The 25,208-nt window shown below is 40.0% G+C and overlaps 1 protein-coding gene across 6 annotated transcripts in view; it reads right to left on the bottom strand.

Annotated features, from left to right (window-relative positions):
• Positions 1-25,208, bottom strand: part of GCNT1 (glucosaminyl (N-acetyl) transferase 1) — a 202,979-nt gene that overhangs the window by 118,591 nt on the left and 59,180 nt on the right. For 3 of the 6 annotated variants that reach the window (XR_014016051.1, XR_014016052.1, XR_014016053.1), the window contains one exon: positions 12,288-12,369. Coding sequence is in view for 3 of the 6 variants with exons in the window: in XM_081236837.1 (XP_081092963.1) it covers positions 23,042-24,471 (1,430 nt within the window). In the remaining 3 variants the exon portion in view is untranslated. Of the gene's footprint in view, positions 1-12,287; positions 12,370-19,364; positions 24,472-25,208 lie in introns of those variants that run through there. The other 3 variants (XM_081236837.1, XM_081236838.1, XM_081236839.1) reach the window with 1 other exon arrangement.

Here is a 25,208-nt window from a genome sequence, read left to right as displayed (position 1 = left end):
GCTTCCTCATTGGCATCATTCAGAAATCCTCCTACACCAATAGCTGGGCAAAGGACCACTCAGGGATCAAGCCAGATTTTAGGTTTCCCTGAAGGCTCACCCACTGTTCACACAAGAGTAAGGAGTCTCTTCAAGGTATTTTTAGCCAGTCCTCATATTTTGAATACCTTTAGCATCACCAATGAGACCTCATTTCTATGAATCATCATGCTAAGTAATTAAGTTTACTAATAAACTAAGTTACTAGTTTCTCCAATAAAATCCCCTTTCTGACATTCACTGTGCTGATTAACCAACTACTGCTTTGACAAAGCCACCTCTGGATGGTAACCTTCTCTGATTTAATCCTAGCTAATCACTCTTTGACTACACATTCTGGATTACTTCATAGGTTTTGGCTTAACCTAATAAGCAGATACAAAATATCACAAAATTTATGCTGAGTATTCTTAAATAAATTATAGTCACCGTAAGGCAGTGGCATCTGCGTGGGTCCCAACGCTATAATCCACACATGCAGATCTGCCGTGACTTACAACACCCTGGGTATCGCACAAATGCCAAGGAAACACTGGGAGCCAAAGGCCAACAGAAGACCGAGAGAGAAAGACCCAGAAGCAAGGTGATTCCTTCCTCACTCTCAATTACTGGCAATGGCATAAGAATCCAGGAATTTAGAACCAATTGAGAGGGAAGGAGATGAGGAAGAAAAACCCTGGTAAAAGGCATCCCCCTAATGGGATAGCTGTTTTTTAACTCTGAAAAATCCAAAAAATCAAGAGCTTGGGCTCTTCTTCAAGAACGAAGAAATTTATTCACAGAAATAACAAATTTAAATGTTTCTTTCAGATAGAAATGGGAGTCACGATCTTGAATATAAAACTGACTTATTTCAAATTAAAGTTATATTTTTGTACTCCTGAATTTTGTGGAACGATGTGACTAGGCAGTTATATCTGTTACAAAGCGATTGCATATTCATGCATATAGAGTCCATGCAAGGTCAAACCCCCAAAATAAAAGTCAGAGTCGTGCATGAAGCATGGGCTCATCAATCATGCCTAACATGAGTCCTGCCAATCACTTAGGAGGAAATGCAGCCTTCAGATGTGAAGCTGGGACTGTAGCTTCAGAAGAACTCTGGATGAGGAAGTGTTTACGGAGATATCCTGCACTGACAGCCACAATATAGAAACATTTCGTGCCAAATATGAAATGAAAAAAGGAGCAGGTAGCTGTGCTAGGATCTGAAATTTATGTTTCTCATATTTCCTGGCTTATTCATCTTCAGTTATCTTTTAGTATGTTTGGCAAGATGTTTTTTAAAATTCCAGCCATACTAAGGAAGTCAAAGCAATTTTGTTTCTGTCTGCTTGAGAGATTTAGAAGGAAATGTTGCTCTCCACATACCAGTCTGCTGATGGCAGCAAAAATAAAGACATCCCCCAAGTGGAAGGTGAAACTCAGGGGCACAGATGGGTCCCTCTCATCTGCCAAACCTTTCCAAATGGAGAATATTTATTTTGCTCTACTTTAATATTACATAAGTACTTTGTATTCACCGTAAAAATGCTTGACAGTACAAATAAAATGTTTTAAAAAACGAAATTACTTGTAACCTCCCCACCCGGTGATTACCATTGTCAACATTTTAATGTACACCTTTTCATATCTGTTTCTATACATTTCATATATATGTATGAATATTTCAAAACTAGGATCATGCTGTATATACTCTTTTTGTAATCTGCTTTTACTTAACTCATTCTATTGTGGCCCTCTTTTCATGTCAGTAAATTTCTGTCTACTACAGTGGTTCTCACACTAGATCATGCATATGAAGAGTTCAATACAACACAAGGTGTTTGGTCTTCACCCACTCAGTTGCCCAGTCTCCATGTTAGTAGTTGGTGGGAGGGGCAAGAATTTGCACTTCTAACAAGCTGATGCTGATGCAACTGATCTGGGGAGCACAATTTGAAGACTGTGGTCTACACCATCACATGAATGACTGCTGAACAGTTCATGATACAGATGAATGAATTTATTTAGCTGTTCCCCTTTATTTGAATATTTGGAATATTTCAAACCCAAATGATGCTGGGAGAAACATCCTTACAGCTAAACCTGCACATGTTTTTATGAAAGACCAGTTTCCTTGCACTGAGATCCAAGAAAGGTAAAACACTGGAAAGGATTCTCACTACCAGGAAATGAGAGAGGAAGAATGATTAAAATCCTCCTGGTTTAGGGTTATTTAGAGCTCACAATGGAAGGTCAATTTTATGGGGGTTGCAGGATTAATGGAATTGCAGATAGAGACACCTGCCCAAAGAACACTTTGGCTAACTTCATTCCATTTCTCATAGTCCCGTTACAAGTAGAACATTGCTACATGAGAGGAAATGCTTTATGTATTACTTAATGTTAAATGTGGCATCAATGAACTGATGACTAAAAAAATTTTTAAGCCAGAAAAGAGAAGAAAGAAACGATGAAAAGTGATTTTGACAATGATTATAGAAAAATGAGTGTCAAAAAATTTAGATGACCTTCACGTGACCAAGAGATTTCTATTACATTAAATTTTTTTTTTTTTTAAAAAGGAAAAGTTGGGCTTCCTTGGTGGCACAGTGGTTGAGAGTCCGCCTGCCAATGCAGGGGACACGGGTTCGTGCCCTGGTCCGGGAAGATCCCACATGTTGTGGAGCGGCTGGGCCCGTGGGCCATGGCCGCTGAGCCTGCGCGTCCGAAGCCTGTGCTCCACAGCGGGAGAGGCCACGACAGTGAGAGGCCCACCTACCACAAAAAAAAAAAAAAAAAAAAAGTGGCTCAAAGTGCATTGTTTTGAGACTTTTCAGATTTTGAACAAGTTTCAATTCTATACCAAATTTAATGAATAGAAATTTAAGTAAATCTAAGCTAGATCTCATAAATAAAAAACTGAGTATTGGGCTTCCCTGGTGGCGCAGTGGTTAAGAGTCCGCCTGCCGATGCAGGAGACACGGGTTCGTGCCCCGGTCCGGGAAGATCCCACATGCCGCGGAGCAGCTGGGCCCCGTGAGTCATGGCCGCTGAGCCTGCGCGTCCGGAGCCTGTGCTCCGCAACAGGAGAGGCCACAACAGTGAGAGGCCCGCGTACCGCAAAAAAAAAAAAAAAAACTGAGTATGAAGCAACCTAATTTTAAAAGGGTCAGAATTTATAACAGTAGAGTTTACAGAAGTAATATAAAGTAAAAGAAACCTAAGTCACACTCATAAAGAAATACAACTCAGGGACTTCCCTGGTGGTGCAGTGGGTAAGAAGACTCTGTGCTCCCAATGCAGGGGACCCGGGTTTGATACCTGGTCAGGGTACTAGATTCCACATGCCGCAACTAAGATCCCGCATGCCTAACTAAAGATCACGCATGCTGCAACTAAGACCCAGTGCAGCCAAATAAATATTAAAAAAAAAAATCAACACGAGGTTAGCTTCTGATGTACAGCATAGTGATTTGATATTTCCATATATTACAAAATGCTCACCATGATAAGTTTAGTTACCATCTGTCACCATACAAAGGTATTATACTATTATTGACTATATTCCCCATGCTGTATATTTCATCCCCATGACTCATTTATTTCATAACTGAAAGTGTGTATCTCTTAATCTCTCTCACTTATGTGGCTCATTCCCCCACCTCCTCCCCTCTGGTAACCTCCTGTTTGTGTTCTCTGGATCTATGATTCTTCTGTTTTGTTATCTTTGTTTTTTAGATTTCACATATAAATGAAATCATTTAGTATTTGTTTTTCTCTGACTTACTGCACTTAGCATAATACCCTCTAGGTTCATCCATCTTGTTGCAAATGGTAAGATTTCTTTCTTTTTTATGGCTGAGTAATATTCCATTGTATGTGTAAGATTTCTTTCTTTTTTATGGCTGAGTAATATTCCATTGTATGTGTATGAGTGTGTGTGTATCATATTTTTCTTTTATTTTGTACCTATATAAGATGATGGATGTTCACTAAACTTATTATGGTAATCGCTCCATGAGGTATGTAGGTCAAAATCACTATGCTGTACACCTTACACTTGTACGGTGCTGTATGTCAATTATATCTCAATAAAACTGGAAGAAAAAGAATTTTAACTATTATCCTCCAAAAAAATGCAAATTTTAAGGCATTATTATTTTTTCCTCTAGCAGACAGCAAATATTTTAAAGTTTGATGATGCTCAGGGTTGGCTAGAATATGAGAAATAGGTACTTTCATATTCTTTTGTTAAGAGGATTTTTGTTAACAGTACAAATCTTTGGAAAATAATTTGGCAATTTTATCAACATTTAAAAAGTAAATATTATTAAACCTATAATATTATTGCTAGGAATCCTATGGATATGTTTTAAACTGTTTCCCAAAATATACAAAGATATTCACTGAAAAATTATCTATTACAGAAAAAGACTGGAAACAACCTAAATGTCCTTTAACTGGAGAGTCTCCTTAAATAAACTATAGTTCATCCATGCTATATAGCCCTTAAAAACAACAGTGCTTTATACTGATATCCAAATACATACAAATTTATCAATAAGTGAAAGGAACAAGGTACAGGAAACTTTGTAGAATATAATTCCTTTGTATAAACAAACATAAGCATATATATATGTTTACAGAGAAGTATATGCAAAAGGTTTTTCTCAAAGGGAACCCCCCAAATTGTTCACTGTCATTTTCTTTTCTTTTCCAGGTGAGATGGAGGAATACCATACATGGACATGGGAGAGTAGAGGCCCAAATCACTGATACTCACTGGGGTGGAAGAAGACCTCTTGGTTCAGGGTGGCACATTTGATCCCAATCTTAACAGATGAACCAAATTTCAAAGTCTTCCACAGTGCCTGAGGACATGGTTTCTTTTTTTAACCATCTATTAAAAACTTTTAATGTTTACAAATATGTTCATAGCAGGTTTATTCATAATGGCGCCCAAATGGAAACAAGCCAGATGTCCATCAAAGGGAGAATGGATAAAAGGTTGGGTATTCATTCAATGGATACAAAAATACTATGGTATTCATAGTAATTTAAAAAAAAAAGAAGAAACTACTGCTGCCTGCATCAACATGCATATATTCCAGAGATATTGTATTGAGCAAAAGGAAGCAAATACAGAAGAGTTCATACATTTGTATGTTGAAGAACAGGTGAAAACAAAGCTGTAGTGGCTGCCGTTGGAACAGAGGCTACTAAAGTGGGAGGTTACCGACTGTCATGGGCGTGAGGGAGCCTTCAGAGGTGCTACACTTGTTTGGTATACCGATGTGGGGATGGTTTTACAAATACACACACATAGGCAAAAATTAACCCAGCTATACTGAAGGTCAGTATACTTTATTATACACTGCACTTCAAAAAAATTTTTAGCTCTTTAGTGTGGTTTTTTTTCAGGCAACAAAATTTTAACAGAAAAACTGTGGAGCTCAACGAGGAGCACCTGACGGGTTATATGTTTTCAGTAATTTTTCACTAATCTAAAATAAATATCCCTTGATTCATCAATTCTCCTTGATTTATATTGTTAATTTAGTAAAAGGGTGTACTAGGACGAATCAAGAATAACAACCCTCAAAGATATCCTCATCCTAATCCCCAGAACCTGCGAATATGTTATCTTCATGGCAAATGACATTGCAGATGTGATTAAATTAAAGGCCTTGGCGTGGGGGATTGTCTCAGATTACCCTGGGTGGGCTTGATGTGCTCATAGGGCCCTTAAGGAGGGACACAGGGGAAATCAGTCAGAGAGAAGCAGATTTGAGGATGCTACTCTGCTGGTTTTGAAGATGGCTGGGAGCCAAAGAATGCAGGGAATACAGCCCAGGCAGAAAAGGGAAGGAAACAAATTCTCCTTTAGAGACACTGAAGGAAACAGCCCTGTGGACACCTTGACCTTAGCTAAGTGAAACTGATTTCAGAATTCTAGCTTCCAGAACCATAAGGGAATATACTTGTGTTATTTTAAGCCACTAAATTTGCAGTAATTTGTTACAACAGCAATACAATACAAAGGGGAAGCTAATATAGAGGGGAAAACAGATGAGGTGCAAATATTCTTACTCTTTTGAATTCTTTGGTTTGCTCTTCATGGAGAGACACAGAAAAGCATTTTGCTGGAGTCACTTTTTATGTCAAAGATGATCTCCATATCAACAGAGGTATTATTCCCTCCTACTAAAACTTTCAGTGAAGGAAAAGCCAATACTAACATACCTTCCTTTAAATTAATACTAAGCATTTTTTCCAACTATAAAATTTGTACATGATCCTTGCATAAAGTAGGTAAAGAAATCAAAACTCTCCTTTAAGAACTCAAGGTCGAAATTGTCTCTGGCTGTTCTGAGCAATGACTGGCCGAGATTCTCACGTCATTATCTGGGCTGATAGACCCACGTGGAAACTGGACTAAGCACTTTGTTTCCAGCATGTCCCTATTCACCGTATTATTTACTAGTCTGTGAACAAGGAAAGGAAAGTGGGATGGCTTCCTCCCTTCCTTGGCTCTCTTGCATTTGGCACGAGGCCAGGTGAGCTGGGAGATCGGTGTTCCCTGGGATTTTATCATGTTCAGCCTGTGTCCCCAGGGCATCCAAGTTCCTCAGTGATCACTGTCCCCTCTCTGTTTCCCATGCTGGAGACTGAACAGGCTTGAATGGGCTGTGAGGAAGGGTTGGGGGCTAAATGGCTCAAAAGTGAGAATCCTCAATCCACAGCAGGCAGGCAAAGGCATGTTACTGGCGCCGAGGCTGTGTGCTGTCGAGCAGGTTGGCATGCGGCAGTTGGTACTGTGGAATTTTCTCCCTGCTACATTCCTTCTGGGGACCAGGGATGGGGGGGTGGGCGTGGGAGGTAAAATCCGTGCTATCTGGCAATCATCAAGATCACCATCAAGGATTAGGAGTAAAAAGTTCCCAACTCTAAAATGTGGGTACAGAAGCTCTTCCCATAATGTCTGCATGGAGTTCTGAAAACTGGGAAAGAGCTTATAAGGGTGCACTCTGTGTGTGTGTGTGTGTGTGTGTTCATTTGTCACCAGTGAGAGACAAGTTTGTGTTCACAAGCTCCCTAGGTATTTATAGTGACTACTATTTACCCAATGCTAACCTAGGAGCCTGGAAAGAAGCCCTGGGAGGATGGGGTAGCTCTTTTCCTTTCTGTCCAGAATTCTTTCCTTTAGGACATCCACCCCTCTGAACACAGGAGTGGACACAGAGCCCAGGGTGAGCCAATGTGACTGGCCCTAGCCGCAGTGACTGGCCCAGGAAGGGCCATGGGACATAAGCTCAACCAATCGGGAGGCTTCTCCAGGATGTTTCTGTAGAAGCTGAAGAAGAGTCTTGCCTTTCTTACGTGTCAGGAGCTGTTTGACTCTGATGTGGAAATGGCCTTACTTGGTTCTCCACCAAGTAAGAAAACGTGAAGGCATAAAGTTCCAGGGAAAACCTTCTGAGCTGCTGAATCCTGATTTGTGTAGGAGTCACAAGCCATTCCTGGGTTCATTCATGCATGAGGCCAGCTCCACCCTTCTTGAGGTTTGGAGCTAGAACTTCATCCTTCACTGTTTGAGTTAATTCACTTTGTTTCTATCCATTAGAATGAAAAAAAGAAACTGACAAATAGAGATTTATGGAAAAACAAGGCATGTGTGCTGCCCTCAGAGAATTTAGTATTCATATGGAAAGATAGGGACAATTACAGAAGAAAATACAAGTGAACATATACTTAAGCATTACGTTGTACTTACTTCACATATATCTTGTACAGTGAATAATTCTGTCAAGTGTATGAAGAATGTGCTAGAGTGCACAGCTGAATGGTTTAGAACAATGCCCATTATTCAGTTCCCCTTGGGACTCATAAGTTTCTGGCCCTTGTTTTGAATGATTTCACTTTCTGAAAGACAGTGGAATAGAGTGGAGAAAGCACACAGACTACAGAGCCAGATGTAGGGAAAAATCTGGGCTTCCCACTCCCAGGTACCTGATTATGTCAGTTTGGATGTCTTCATCTGGAAATACCACCCTGACTCAAAATGCCTGAAACAATATAGAAATTTATTTTCTAATCTGACAAGTCCAGGGGTGGGGTAACTTTGAGGTTAGTTAACTCAGAGGCTTACTCATGTCATCACAAACCCTGGTTCTTCAGCTTCTCCACTTTGCTATTTCAGGTCACAAGATGACTGTATTTATTCCAGGCATCATATCCAGGAAACACCAAATCCAGACATTCTGCCTTTTTCAATGTCCCCTTAGGAATTCTAAATCTTTTTCAGGATATCCAACCCCCAGCATTAGTTAGAACTGAGTCACATGCCAACCCCAAAATTAATCACTTACAAAGGGAACAACTTTACCCTGATTGTCTTAAATTCATCAAGACTTACACTTGGAATGTGGGCTAAGAATGCCTTCCTTTAAAGCATGTAAGGGTTAGGGGTAAGGGGATGTGCTATATACTCAGCACAATTGAGGCTCTACCAGCAAGGAAGAAGGGGAGATGGAAGGTAAGCTAGCAACTAGTAATGTCTGATGGAGCGACACAGGTTTCCTACAAAGCGTCTCTGAGCCTTGGTTTTTCTCACCTATAGAACAGGATTCAAAATATCTATCATATAGGTTTGTGAGGAATAAATGAAATAGTAACTTGCTTAGCATAGAGTAAGTGTTCAACAAGTATTTATTCACATTCCCCTTTCCCTCTCGTTCAGAAACATGTGTTCAACCACATTTTTTTTGAACATTTACTATGCACCTGGCCCTATACCAGGTATCAGGGACATGGTGGTGAATTAGAAAAACACAATCCCTAATGTGTTTACATTCTGCAGGAGAGACAAATAATACACGATAATTGGCATCAAAAGTAATTGTGATCGTGGTAGTGCTGAAAGGAAGTAAAGGGAGGTGTCATATTCAAGGAATCTTTTGATCCTCTGTTTTCAATTTAGGGAGAAAAAAAATGAGGATAGTATCTCATTTCTCCTGATCATCAACTATAAAGAGAAATATTGAACATACACTGATCTTTGCTCCTTTAGTATCGGTTGATTTTCCAAAAGTGAAAGATTATTCCAGTTGTGCTTCCTTTTCTATCTTAATTCTGCAGTGGTAACCTAATATTTGTACACTTCCATCACAAAGAAGATTCTTTTTAATCTCTCTGTTTATCTAAGGTCGAAAGAATAAAAATTATTTCCTCAACAGAAGCTCAACCAATGGTAATAGCCACAGTTGCAGCACAAGGCGTAGGCATAGCTTTAAACTTTTTTTTTTAATTGGGGCAGGACAGTAAACCTAAATGTCTTTAGAAAATTTTATAATTTTTGCACTGTCACAAATAGAAGCACTACCTCACATTCACAAATTATGTAATTCAGAGTTTCCTCAACTTGGCTGTGTATCACAATACCATAGGGAACTTGTTAAAAATATAGATACCTTCAATCCTCATTATTCGTGGATTCACATACTCACTAAAATGTATTTGTGACCCCAAAAGCATTACTTGTGGCACTTTTACGATCACTCATCAACATGTACAGAGAGGTGAAAAATCTCAGTCATCCAATATGCACATTCCTAGCTGAGGTGGAAAAAGGCGAGGCTCTGTTTTCTCCTTTCGGCTTTAACACTGTAAACAAGTGTCCTTTTTGCGGTCTAACAGTGTCATGCTTTTTGCATTTTTGTGCGTTTTTGTTCACCACCACTCCCCCACCCCCCAGCCTATGCCATCCCCCCAGCAGTGCTGAAGTGGTATCTAATGTTCCTGAGGTGCCAGAAGGCTGGGATGTGCCTTACAGAGAAAACAAGTTAGAGAAGCTTGGTTCAGGCACAAGTTAACAGTGCTGTTGGCCGCGAGTCCGGTGTTAATGAATCAACATCCAGGAAAGGAAGAGAAAATTTGCTGATCTTTGGGTGAGGCCACTAGGGAAAGTGCTAAAGTAACACCTGTAGTGCATGATGAAGCTATGGAAAAGATGGAAAAGTAGCTAAATTTGTGGATTCATGAGACGATGACGGATTTTTTTTTTAAAAAGCAGAGTGGGTAGCATTATTGTGAGTGTGAAAGCCAAAGAAATTTGTGGTCACGTTATCCAGAGTCAAGAAATGCTAAGTCCTATATAAAATAAATCAGCTACAAGGATATATTGCACAACACAGGAAATGTAGCCAATATTTTATAATTACTATAAATAGAGTATAACCTTTAAATAATGTGAATCACTAAGCTGTATACCTGAAGCTTATATAATAGACTCTACCTCAGATTTTTTTAAAAAGATAACTTTTTTTCCCCAGGTCATTAGGCTCTGATTGTTGACTACTTGATCTACCTTCACACAAGGGTTGCTTTTACCTCCCAAGATTGGCTAGAAAGGTAGTAGCTTGGATGACTTTTTTTTTAAACACTGGATGATTACTAAGAGAAATCACATCTACCTATTGAGACACCCTACATCCATCTACCCATCTTCTCATCCATCAGATTTAAGCATCATATGGGCAGAAACCATGAACATTTGGTCCACCAGCATAAATCTAATACCTTAGTCAGTGATTTTTCACATACAAGACACTCTTCCCAGGCACTGTGATGGGAACTGAATTCTTCCTATAAATCAGTGGTTCTCAAGCAACAGCAATTTTGCTTCCCGGGGGACATGTGGCAATACCTAGCGCCATCTTTGGTTGTCACAACCAGGGAGGGGGACTGCTACTGGCATCTAGTGCATAGGGGCCAGGGATGCTGCTAAACATCCTACAATGCACAGAACAGACTCCACCCCCATAACAAAGAATTATCTGGCCCAAAATGTCAATCATGCCCAGGTTGAGGCAAACCTGCTTACATGGATGGATATAACAATCACAGTAGGCAATTTCTCACCCTCAGACACTGCACTCCTGCCATATTCCACTGTTGAAATGACACAGCAGTACCGAATTATGTCACACACACCCCACAGTCCGCCTACCAGGCAGGAGGTGTGTGGAAAGATCCCTGGGGAAGGCTTTTCTCTCTCCTGTCCCACTGGTTTGTTGTTACTCATCCTAAGCCAAGAAAGCATGTATTTTTTTTCTCCCCAAGTTTTTAGACATCTATTTTTCCTATTTGCATTAGCATCCCTATTTCCTTCTTTGCATCTCATACAAAGTACAGTCCAGCTTCATAGGAAACAGGTGTACCCTGACCCCCTTTGTGAATTTCTATAAAGGGCTTGGGAAAAAATGCATCCCGGGGCCCATGAACATGCACTGCGCCCTCCGCCTCCCTTCTTTTCCTCTGGGGAACGAAGGAAACCTTGACCTGCCCAAGACCCGAACAGCACACGCAGGATTGGTTGGACCTGCTCTCCAGTTACCTCGGTCACGTGCTCAGCCAGTGAGCAAAGAACACCAGATTCCTAAAAATCGTATTTCCTGAACAAATATTTGTGGGCAGGGACAAAATGACAGAATACTTGAATTCAGGTGCAGCATTTCATTTTCAGTAAGGTTTCATTTCACAGTGAATATAAAGACAAGCCAAATTAAACCAAAGGTTAGATGTTGTGAGTAAATCTATTTTTTTCCCCTTCTACTGTTATGGTTTCTCTTTGAGAGGAAAAAATGTACCTAAAAGATTTTTTTTCCCTTAAGAGAGGTTATTCAAGATTAAGCAAATGAGAGACTTCCCCGGTGGTCTAGTGGTTAAGACCCCACACTCCCAATGCAGGGAGCACGGTTTCAATCCCTGGTCGGGGAACTAAGATCTCACTAGCTGCACGGTACGGCCAAAAAATAAAAAATAAAAAATAAAAAAATTAAGTAAATTAACTGTCTTTGTTCATTTACCACATATTTAGTGAGAACCAACTGTATGTCACACTCTGTGCTAGGCCTGGAAATACAAAAAATGAAGGTACACTGTCCCTGCCCCCGAGGAGCAATATCAGCTATTAATTTAACATTTTAACATGCATTTTTATGTTAAAAAATGCAGTCACAGACCGAGAGAAAATATTTGCAATAGACACAACTGATAAAGGATTGTCATCCCAAATATACCAAGAACTCTTAAAAGTCAACAATAAGAAAATCAACAATCCAATTTTTTAAATGTGCAAAAGACCTGAACAGACACCTCACCAAAGAAGATATACAGATGGCAAATGAGCATATGAAAAGGTGTTCCGCATCATATATCATTACAGAATTGCAAATTTAAAACAATGAAAAACTACTACATACCTGTAAGAACGGCCAAAATCCAGACCACTGATAACACCAAATGCTGGTGAGGATGTGGAGCAACAGGAACTCTCAGTCATTGCTGGTGGGAGTGCAAAAATGGTACAGCCACTTCAGAAAACAGTTTGGAGGTTTCTTGCAAAACTAAACATAGTCTCACCATACAATCCAGCAATCACGCTCCTTGGTGTTTACCCAAAGGAACTGAAAACTTATGTCCACAGAAAACCTGAACACTGATGTTTATAGCAGTTTTATTCAGAATTAACCAAAACTTGGAAGCAACCAAGACGTCCTTCAGTAGGCGAATGGATAAATCAACTGTGGTACACCAGACAATGGAATATGATTCAATGCTAAAAAGAAAAGCTTATCAAGCTATAAAAAGACATGGAGGAAACTTAAATGCATATGACTAAATGAAAGAAGCCAATCTGAAAAGGCTATATCTTGTATGATTCTAACTATAGGACGTTCTGGAAAAGGCAGAACGATGGAGACAGTAAAACGATGAGTGGTTGCTAGGGATGGAGGGGAGGAATGACTAGGCAGAGCACAGAGGACTTTGAGAGCAGTGAAACCATTCTGCATGACACTGAGATGGTGGATACATGTCATTATACACTTGTCAAAACCCAAAGAATGTACACCACTGAGAGGGAACCCAAAGACAAACTATGGATGTGGGGTGATGGTGATATGTCAATGCAGGTTCATTTGTTACAACAAATGAACCACTCTGGTTCGGGAAGTTGATAGTGGGGAAGGATGGGGGCAGGGGGCGGGGGATAAAGGGAAACTCTGTCCTTTCCACTCAGTTTTGCTGTGAACCTAAAATTGCTCTAAAAAATAAAGTCTATTTTTTTTAATATACCAAACTACACATACAGGTATATGAGTGAGTTCAATAGTTTATTGTAGATGGTGGCGATAAACTCTGTACAGGGTAATATGGAAGCCAGAGATCACAGTGATCATTTATGTAAGCCAGAAGGAAAACAGTGATGGTCAGGAAGGACCTTATTTATCATAGGGGAGATGATGCCTGAGTTGAGTGTTAAGAGGTGAAGACGTTCTGGTCTGAAAGCCTGGAGAAATGTGTTCTAGGAGAGTGTATAGTGTGAAAGAGGACCTTTTCTGATGCAACTGCTTTCAAAAACCCAGCTCGATCTCTCTCAAGCAATAAAAGTCAGAATCTACTGGATCCTATGAGTGAACAATCCTGGGCTCAGGTTGCTCCAGGGCTCAAAGGGCAGCCCTACGACAAAATCTGCAACTCTCCCTTTCTCCACTTGCTTTCTCAACATTGGTGAACCCTCTTGCTTCCTGTAAGATGGATGTAGAAACCCCAGCACCCTCTTACTCTCAGTCCATTGTTAAGTGTGGGCAAAGCACACAGGCTGAAAGTGAGAGAAGAGATGGTTCCTTCAGACCACTGTTTAGCAGATGCTTACTGAGATGACACCAGGGGCAAAAACCCCAGATGAGTCCTATTCAAGGAGACATGAAATAGCATCACGTGTTCAGAAAACCACATGTGGCCCAAATGGATAGAGCATCATGTGCAAAACAGAAGGTATGGAGAGGTGGGCAGAGGCCAGATCAGGGAGGGCCTCAGGCGCCATTTGAAGAAATCAGGATTTTATCTTTTAGGCAACAGGGAGTCATTGGAAGGGCTATGCAAGGGTGTGAAATTACCAAATTTTCATTTCTGATACATCACTCTGACAGTGCCTCCAGTGTCAGAGTGTGTGACTTGGCCAAGTAACTTGACCTCTCTGAACTGGTTTATTCTTACATTAGTAGAATGTGAACAACAGTTGTACATGCCCTAAGATTACAGTGAGGATTAAACGTGCTAATATTTGTCAAATGCTTAGGACAGCGCTTGGCACATGGAGTTAAGTATTTGCTGCTACTGTGATTGCTGTTGCTGTCGTTGCTGTTATCAGGAGAGTGAGAGACCTGAGGGAAGGAGGTAAGAAGCAAATTCATCTGAACCCACATGGTCTTCATCAACACCACCTTACTATTTCAGAAAACTCTTGCCCTGGAAGGTAAAAGTTGCAAATAACTTCATTGTTCACTCCGGGAACATCCTCTAAGGCCCAAGAACGTTGCAATAAATAAAAAGCATGAAATGTCAGTTTATACCCCAGGACTGTTTGAACCCTTTGCCTCAAAATCCTCACCTTTGCTGTTTCCTCCAATCCTACACCATTTTATACTGTCATTCGCCAAGATCCCACACTATCAGACCCAACTTAAGCAGAATTCAAGACCTCAGAAATAGCCCGACTTGGCCCTCCTCCCTCTGAGATGCTATCAGGAGCCTGGAGATGGAGCTCACCGTCACTGCCGTCAGCAGTAGACTCTGCTCTGTCTTACGACCAGATTGTTTTGGTGACATTTTCAGGAAGCCAGCCTTCAAGAACAGGAGGCTTGGCAAGTGGCAATGCTCCAGGTGAGAGAGGAGGGACTAAACAGGGCTTGATGACAAGAGAGGAGGGTATGAGTAGAAGCACCATTAAGAAGAGAGACCTTAGGGACTGGCTGTGGGGAGAGAGGACACTCCAGAATGAACACTAGAGTAACCGGGTAGAACATGGAAGGGTTTTCCAAAGTAGAACCTGCAAAGTTAGGTGGGTGTGATTTGGTACATGAGCTGACGTATCATAACTGGAACAAGCTTGGTCTGTCTTATTCTGATTTCTATCCATCCACAAGCCCTGCCTACAAAGCGCCCCTCAGAAGTGGGAAGGCCTGGACGCAAACAGCCTGGGTGAGGCTTTTCAGGTTCCGTTAAGTGGATACCTTCTCCAAGACTTGCTTGATTATAATTCTCTGCTTAATGAGGAACTCCGCCTGTATGTGGCTGGGCCTACTTGTGGGCCCCCTGTTCTTTCTTGCGCTTGCCTACAGGTCAATTTCTGAATTGCTAGTGCCCAGAAAGCATAAAATCCACTGTCAAAAGCACTGACGTAGATTTTCCTGAAGATTTGGGGGGAAAGACACAGGAAGGGAGATCAACTCCTCCTGGCGTTGGCACTCGAGGTCCAGCATCCCAGGAACCTCCTCCTCAGGGCCGGGCAGATCAGGATGGTGGGTCACCTGACATCAAGGAGAAGGTTAAGACTTCCTTCGCGATCTCCCCTTGCCCTCAAATTCTCCTCCATAGACTGCAGGCCCACCCACCGCCCTGCCCCAAACAGTCCTTTCTGGTCTTTCCAGCTGGTATCTCCTCCCCTCACATTCCCAAAACCTATCAATTTGCATAATTCCCTCAGCAACACAAAAAGCAAGCAAATAGGGCTCAGCCAAAGAAAAATTACCTCACATTTCCAAGGCCGCCCTTCTTTGTATGTGTGAAAGTATATTTATTACATTAGTTAGAGAAACAATGCTTGACTACGGGAAAGTAGTACTCAAAGGGAGACTGGTCCCTGGAAATTGGAGGTTGGCACTTGTCATATATTTTATGCCCAAACATTTCCCTGTCAAACCTCCCATGCTTACAAGTATTTTAAGACTGATGGCACTTGTTGAAACTATTCCCCTTTGTGGCTTCCTGACTCCTCTCTCCTGCATTTCCTTCTACCTTTAAGACTATTATGGCTCAGGATTTCTGGCCCATCTCTCCTTTTCAGTGGTCCTCATCAAATGGATGTTCACCACACTTCCAGGTTTTTATCTCCTCTGCCTCCACACACTCCTTTGGGGAAGATTTCAGCAAGATGCAAGGGTTCGTTCTTTTTGTTTCTACCCTTTTTATTTCTCAATACATTTGCTTATTTTTAAAAAAGTGCTACACTCAGAGCAGAGCAGGGTCTGGGGAAGGAGATGGGATGGTGGAAATGGTAGAAAGGAGGTGAACAGATCAGAAGAAAACTTGTCTTGTATTTAAGATGTGCCATTTGTTACAGATTCACGTACTTCTTTGCCCCCTTTGTAAATTGGGCCAATAGTAGCCTCTGCTCCTAAGGTTGTTGTGAAGTGAGAGGTGGTAAGTGCAAAGTGCTTAGAACATGCAGAACGGAAACGCTCAACAAATATTAGCTGTTGTCATTATTCCCTCAATGAGCTTTAAGGAACGTATTTGGAGGGGCATTTTTCTTTGGAAAGAGAGGTAGGGAAAGCTTCCCGGAGAGAAAACATGTCTCCTTTGAATTAAGTTAAACGAAGGAACTCTGATTGGGCCAGGAATAGTTTACTAATAAGTCTGACAAAGAAAGTAAATTATAAATATCCTGTAAGTAATGTTTAAGCTAATGATTAGCTCTGTAGAAGTAAATCCTTTCCCCCAAAAATATTTATTTATTTATTTATTTATTTTTAAAGAAAGTATTGGTTTCACAACTTCCCTGGTGGCGCAGTGGTTAAGACTCCGCAGTCCAATGCAGGGGGGTGCCTGGTTTCAATCTCTGGTCAGGGAACTAGATCCCATATGCGTGCCGCAACTAAGAGGTCACATGCCTCAACTAAGACCCAGTGCAACCAAATAAATAAATAGATAAATATTTTTTAAAAAGAAAGCATTGGTTTCTGTTTCTTAGCTAATCTTGAAGGTAGTGAAGCCTTCACATGGAATGCATAAAACTCTGGAGTTAAACAAGATCCTCCTCCTGCACCAAGATTGCTCATCCAAGTGACTCCACACGACCCATCTGAATATTTTCCTGTCCTCTTGCTGGAGAAGAACATCTGTTTTGTATTGGCATGCAGCTGAAAGAACCAGACCATCCTCACCTAGTTAGCAATTAACACTTATCTGGGACCAGAAAATGAAGTTCCGCCTGTAGATTCTAAGGAGCTAAAAGCCAAATAGCTGCCAATCTGAGCACCCTAGGATCTTGAAGCCAGGTTTGACAGTGCCCTTTAGAATTGGTTCAGTGATTCTTCTGGCTAGTGCTGCAAGAAGTTCTCTCCAGCCATGGTATACAAGTAGAGTATCTTAGAGGGTTACCCAGAGTATAAGGCCTCGGGACACATTGCAAAGCACCAAGGCTTAAATCTAAAAACATTTCTGTGGGTAAAAGAGGAGTGCTCCAGGAAAGCAGGGCTCCTTCCCGCTACAACCCACCAAGTGAAGACTAGGGGTAAGGAGTCTCAGTAATACTCCCTAAGGCAAACCATATGTGGAAAATGCTCCAAATAAATATTTGGCAAGCATCAATTTTATAGAGCTGGAAGGAATAGTTCTCAAAATATCAAGATGTGATATTTCAGGGAAATTCTGAATGCTCCTTTCTGTTCAGTATCATTTTTTTTAACATAATTGAGAGCACATTATATATTCTGTTCCAGTCTGTTTACTTCATTTAACCTACAGTGATTTTCCATGGCATTAGGCATACTATAGGACTATTCTATAATACCTCATCATATATTTTTTAAAGTACATAATTATTCCTCTATTACTGGAGATTTATGGATTTTTACATTTCACCACAAATAAGAAGCTGACAAACACTGGGTTTAAATGTGGATCCAAATCTCTCGTTATTACCCTAGGATATTTTCCAAGAAGTGAATTATTGATCAAAGAATTTGAGTGTTTTTAAAGACTCTACCTGATAGGTTTTAACACTCCTCCCTGCAGTATGAGCATGCATTCCTCAACAGTCACGTTTCAAAAAAAAAAAAAAAAACGCACCCCCACCCACCAAAAAAACCCGAATTTGGTGTGTAAAAATTTTAATTTGGATTCGTTTTATTGAATTTCAATTTTTCATATTAGCCATTTGTATTCTCCTTATTTCATTTTCTGTGAATTATTACATCTTTTGTTCATTTTACTCCTGGCATCTTAATGCTTTTAAAAAATTTATTAGTATAAGGGGGTTGAGAGGTGATAGGGAGTAACCACTAAAGAGTACAGAGTATCTTTTGGGAGTGATGAAAATCTTCTAAAACTGACTGTGATGTTATACTAAAAACCACTGAATTGTACATTTTAAATGGGTGAATTGTATGGTATATGAATTATATCTCAAGAAGCTGTTTTTAAAAAAATATTAGTATAAATAACTTCCATTTTTCCCTCTTTCAAAAACTGTTGGCAAATTTTCCAATTCTGATTGCCTTTTGCTTTCTCATATTCAGGAAATACACACTTTTAGTTAAATCTATTATCTGTTCCTTAATGAATCCTCCCATTGCTTTTATTTGGAAAATTCCATCACATGCAAAGATAGTCACTGACATGTTCTTTCAGTTTATTTTCATTCTTACTCCATTTGGATTTTGCTGCGCATTACAAAGCGATAATTTAATGTTCTCCAAACAGGTATTTACTGGAACTTTTACCACCCCCCTTCCTCACTATGTTCTGATAGTTGCTTTGCAATGTTTTATATATACTAGCATCTATTTCTGGGCTATTACTGTTATCAGTCTGAGAGTTCAAATATAAACTTACAGTACTCAACATTTTTTACCATTAAAGTATGGCTTCGTATCTAGTATTATATGACTTTATTAATCTCTTTCAAAGCATTCTTTGCTATTCTTGCACGTTTTTTCTTTCGGATGAAATTTAGAATAATTTTATCGACCTTTGAGATTATGACTGGGCTTATATTTGACTGATGGATTGATCTGGGAAGAAGGGAGATATTTAAAATATCAGCTAGGAGCACAATGTTTTGTTTTGTTTTGTTTTGAATCTATAGAAGTATTTTATTCATACAGGTCCCACACATATCTTAAGTTTGTCTACACATTTTATAGAGCTTATTGCCACCTATCCCCATTATATCTTAAAACAATTTTTTTTGTTTGAATATGGAAAACTAATTTTTGGATGAGTGGCAGTATTTGCTAAAGTCTTATTAATTTCAAGACAAGATTCCTGGGCTTTCAACTTGGACAATCCCATCATCTGCACTACTGAAAACATTCTTTTCTTTCCCAATAGTTACAACTCAGTTCTAGTTCGGGTTTTGTTACACTGAAAAATAGTAAATCAATATTCCGATGACGAGCCCTGAAAACTTTAAGCACATATTAAAAATTAAATCCTTGACAAGCAGGCTTATAAAGGATACATAAAGCTCTCAAGCTTTTGAGAAAGACCTGAGGTTAATCAATTTTGCCACTTCGTAGAGTCTGTTTCATCGAAAATGCGGCTAAAGAACATCCAGAAGGGTTTACCAGACCAGCTGAGGACACAGCTGGAGCGGACACTCAATGCTCCGGGGAGGGAGCTTCCCTTTTCCCTCAGGTGTGCTCTCCACATTCATACCACAAGTCATGGATCCTGTTAGTATCTGTGGCCTTTGCTCTTCTGCAGACATAAGCTGAAGCCAGTAAGGCCCAGAAAGCAATACTAGCTATTAAATTGCATTCTTCGAAAGTCCCCAGTCTAGCTCTTTTTGCATAACCTGTGTTACACTTTCTGCCATTGCCAAACCCTCTCTCTCAGACATTTCTGCCTAAAGAATTAACCTTTATGTTTTGAATCACTACTCACACAAAACACCTGTTGGTTACAAACTATCAAATCCAAATACTAAATTTAACATTGGGGTGCTGGTAGCTAACAAAATAACTTGTGGAGACAAGGCACTGGTTTCTGAAGAGGTGATTTTAATGGTGATATGACTAGTTCCAAACACATCAAGTCACGCCCGTATTCAAAAGAGTAAACCTTAAGGTAACCACACTTGCCATGAAAGTGTTGCATTTACTTATTTATGTTTGCCATAACGAGAAATGATTTTTATTTTTCTAAGGCAACTGAAAAAGTCCAGGTCAACTGACTCTACAGATGAAATGAAGTAAAACATGGCTTCCTCCCCCGCCAAATGACTACAAAAGGAAATACACTTCTGTTCTTTAAGTGAATTGTGCTTGATGAATGACACAAATACATGTTTAGAGACAACAGTGTTTCACATTTTCAAGGCTGAATGGCTGTTTACCATGGTCTGGGAAGAGCCTAGGTAATTGCCTATAAAGAAAGAACCATTTTTGTTAACTCTTGTCCTTAATAAGTAATATGTGAATCTTGATCAGTACTTCATTAACTAGAACGCTTCCATTAAAAAATTGCAGTTTATGTATATTTAAGGATTTATTTGGGAATATGATTTCTAATAATTCCCTATAAAAGACCTTAAATGACAGTAAAAAGTAATTAGTATTTAATAACTGACATACAGGAAGCAATTTAAATAATTTATCTTTCCCAAAGAACTTACAGCATTTTTGTTCCTCCTGAATGTAGTAAGGGTTTCCTTTTGAAACCATCTTCCTGATTCTTCCAATTGCTTGTTCCACTACTATGAATTTCATTTGTTTTAAGTTAGGTTGGATAGTATAAAATTGAGTCCTAATGGCTATATAATCCCTGTAAAGCTATTAGCAATAGGGTAATATTCAGACACATTTCAGCAAGTGCCATTCTAGAGAGATGACGTACCACAGCTACATAGAAGATGGTGGGTCCACAGTTTTAGTGTGGGATTTGTGGAAATGGATTCTAAAATCATATTTTTACATATATGATGGAGAAAAAAAAAACCCTCAAAGCTGCCAATTTAAATGTCAATCAGATTCAGTCACGTTACAGTAAGAGCACTGCGATGATATTTGTAAATTTTTTTTAACTTTCAATTTTGCTAAATTCAAAAATCCATAAAACTGAGCAAATGAGAATGATGCTAACAACCAGTGACTCCAGGTGAAAGTTCTATAATGTTCACTGTACTATTACTTTTAACTTTCCCATAAATTTGCAAATATTCAAAATTTTAAAATGACAAATGTCTATAGTATTCAAGATACAATGAATGAAGTTAAAGAAACACAAGACATAGACACAAAGTATGTCACTGAAAATCACTGGTTTTAGAGTAAAAAAAAAAAAAAACAGCCCAACTTACAGGTAAAATCTTTCTTCTAAAAGAGAGCATGGGAGAGACGTGACGTGCATTCAAAGAACAAATTGGTTTAGAAGCCAATAGAGACAGAACACCATGCATATAATGTCCTCACTGACATCACCTCTTGAATTTTCAAAGTGGGTATGTTTTTCTTGGTCCAACATTGGCTGCCCTGTTTAATCATGCAAACCATAGCAATCCACTGACTTGCACATTTACAAATGATTAAGTTTCCAAAAGTGTGAAACTTTCATTCAGGAGGGTCAGTATAACAAACCTCTCCATAAAATAAAAACGTTTCCTAACTCTGAGGAATAAAATGTTTTATCAGTTGAATGCCTGAAAACTGTCTGATATTATGTATTTCCCATATACTATTTAAGTTGTCTAAGTTTTAAAAATAAAGTACATGGATTTGATTCTTGTTTGAAGTCTCAGCTAAATGATAAAGCTTCTCATTTCCTGTTAAATTGATGGCTGAATGGTATCAGCTTAGCAAAAGAGCAAGTTTTTTTTTTTTTAATCTTCATTTACTTTGAGATTTGAGACAGCACAATAGCAACCGCAAATCTGTCTTTTAGTGAAAAATAGAGTAAAAACCATATGCTGAGAATAATATCAATACTGAGACAATCCACCCCAAACCTAATGTTCCCTTTAGGATACCCAGGCCTTCAAGCATGCCAGGTGGTACAACAGCACACCTTTCCCCTCCTCATAGGTTCCGAGAGAGAAGGGAACTTAAAATGCAAGAGCTAACGAATAACCAACGGTTATTGGTTACATTGGTTACAACGGTAACATGAAGAAGCAAGAAGACGGGAAGCCAGTTCCTTTCAAAAGGCGACAAAGGTGACAGTCAGATGTAAGAGCCTGGAGGATGGACACAAGCAGACCCGAAGAGCAACAGGCATAATTTCTGGGGATAGTACCGATTGCTGCAACACAGGCCTCAGAGATTGTCTACATATGACTCCTCCTCCCCTCTGCCATACTTACACTTCACCCTTTCTTGTCTTAGTTCTCCACACCAATTACTGCCAATCGGATCACAAAGGAGAACTGAGGCTGTAATATGGGACACTAGGAATACGGGGCACTATGAAAACAAGTTTATGTACAGCTTGACAGCAGGGTCTAGGGAGACTGGAGGAGGAGAAGCGAGACATATTTGAAAAAAATTGAGTATTACTCTGTAGACACTATAATAATCAAAGATACCTTAACTTTCTAAATAACCTAAGATGATTCATAGAATCAACTAAACTATAAAGTCTTGTTTTTTGGCGGGGGGGGGGGCTTTTAAAACATATGTACATTGTTAAAAGCGTAAATGGGAAATGTTCACATTCAGTCAAGCCCGTTTTTGCAAGTTCCCTGAGATGGCATATAGAGATACATAACACAATGCAATGTTACAGCAGAAAGTCAGTCATTTACAAAGATCATTTAGAATAAAGTCAAATTTCTCTTTCAACAAATGTGGTCTACAAGATAAATTACATCCTGACTGCTGGCTGTTGCTATAAATCTATTCAAATCAGGAAAAACCATCATATTTAAAGCTCTCCAAGTAATTTTGGCACAGGTCAAACCTTCGGGTTTTGTTCAGTCCCTGAGCTCTTTTAACAGGATAACTTGCGTACAATCTCTTCCCCAGCCACCCGGACCACTCCCCCGCACAACGCCCTGCAACCTGCCCTACACTCTAACTCTAAGTCAAGCCTGAAGGCTACAACCTTTCTAACCAACCTGCTCTGCAGAAACCATAGAGCTTCTCTGGCTTGAAGAGTTAGATTCTGTAGGCAGAAGAATCAAATGGGGGTACATCTCATGCCTCCTAATTATTTCTAAAACTGCCTCCAAGGGTCAGTGTTTTAATGTCTCCAGGGCCTTATGCCTCAGATGCTCATCCAAACACTGGATGGCAAAGAAGTCGATGTCTGTGTCGAACTTGTTGGCGAACAAGTGGTGCACGCGCAACATCCAGTTCAAGTCACCTGCTCCAAAAACGCACACGGAGCGCACATGGACGCCGCTGCACGGCGGGTAGGGGGCGCCCTTGGAAATGTCACCTTCAAAGTACTCCCACTTGACAAACCTGGCAATCGCGTGCATGTCAGACATGTCGTATTTATGGCTTAAGGACAGGGACCCTGGGACTTCGGGGATCCTCTGAATAGTGGCCCAGAGATACTCGTCCGGGCTGTATGTGTCTTTTGCCCACTCCATAAACTTCTGTATTTTTTCATTCTCGAGCACATACTCCACATACCTCCTACTGACCACAAAATAGGCACTGCCTGAAAACAGAGGTGTTTCAAGAGGAGGATGTATCTTGTCGGTCCCCATGTTTGTCAGCTTTCCATTCACGACTGCATGATGCTTTTTCCACCTTTCTTTTTTATGGGGTGGCATTCTCTCCGTTTCTAGGTTATTCTCGCCCATTAACGACTTGAGCTTCCTGACAATTTCCAGGTTGGTTTTAATAGGAAAATCCATACCGCAGAGATTTATCAAGTACTTCCAGTCTGCGTTCATTCGGTAGAGGTCCTGCATGCAGTTGAGGTCAGCCTGAACCCGGCTCCAAGATGCATACACAACACTCTCCAGCTGACTGGCCACAAAGACATTACTGAAACAGGATGCAATGCCAGTCACTGCGGCCAAAAAGGATTCCTCTGATTTTGTATCCACGTGAATGCAATAGAAATTCTGAGGCATATAAATGGCCCTCAGGAGCCTGTCAAGCATTTCAATTTTGTGATGAACCACTACAGAATATGCTATTGGAAACTCTGCCTCTTCTTTACTAAGGGGTTCTACAATATATTTGCGCTTCTTGATGAAAGAAGCACAATCACTGGTCATGTTTATGTAGTCATAGTTTGTCCATCGAGGGCGCTTTCTAAATTTCCCTGTTAGAATCTCAAGCTTTACCTTTTGGATTTCATCTACATCACCCTGTAGAACTTTGGTACAATTAATATTACTACTAGGATTCTCTTCAAGCAGCTCCAGATGTCCAACATTTACAAATTCAGGCTTTTGATGAATTCTTAAAACAGAGAAGGTGACCAGGGAAAAAACAAGAAGGAAGAAGTAGTATTTAGTGGGATAAGAAAAAAGTTTCCTCCTCCGCAACTTCCTCAGCATTTCAACAACAATTGGGGACTTGGCTTTATTAAGGGCAGTCTTCCAGGCTTCAAGCAGTAATGATTTCCCCTCTGTAGTGGCCTGGAGATTTGTCAGTTTGCATTTATCAGAAATGCAAAGGCATCTTGAAATGGAGGGCAGCACTAAAAGAAAAATAGAAAGGATACATATATATATATATATATATATATATAAAATACAGTGTTTCATGACATCTTCTCAGGTTCAAAAACTGTCCTCTTTGCTATGAGGTCAGATGTTTAAGACAAAAACAAAGTGGGTCAATCAGAGGAAAGGAAGTAGTGTTATAGGATACCCATCATTTCTGGTATCAATGCCAGATTGTCTTTTTTAAAATGCTGAGTACAAGGATATGCTAGAATATCCTACAATCAACATTTTACCTCTCAGGTATATTGAGGTGCAAAACACAGTTGAAGACCTAGGCTATAGTTATTGAATTCTCCATAGTTGGTGAGTTTTTGATCCTGTGCCAGTGCTAATTAGCACCCCTTGCCTTGAAAGCATTACTAATCTGGGTTCCTCCTGACACATCCATTAATGTCCATCAGTTGGTGTCAGCAGCCCCAAGTATTTGAAGAGATCAGATCCACTCTGCTCTTTATCAACGTAAGAGTGGAAGTACACTTAAGGAGACATTCAGAAATGGCTGTGGCTTCTAAGAATCTTTGAAGGAAAAGCGGGTCAACTGAATTTTCAAACTGGAACAGAAAGGCTCAGGTGAAACCAGGTCAGATTTGGAACTGTTTTGGGTTGACCTCACTTTGTTCAGTTCCATACCAGGCACCACAGGAAGAGAAGACATACATAATCCAAAATACAGAAACAGCCTAGCTGAAAAACAACACTTGTATGCAAA

The sequence above is a fragment of the Mesoplodon bidens genome (genome assembly GCF_964165515.1).
Source record: "Mesoplodon bidens genome assembly, chromosome: 6".
In the NCBI taxonomy this organism is placed as follows: domain Eukaryota; kingdom Metazoa; phylum Chordata; class Mammalia; order Artiodactyla; family Ziphiidae; genus Mesoplodon; species Mesoplodon bidens.
This window is presented reverse-complemented; position numbering and strand designations above follow the sequence as displayed.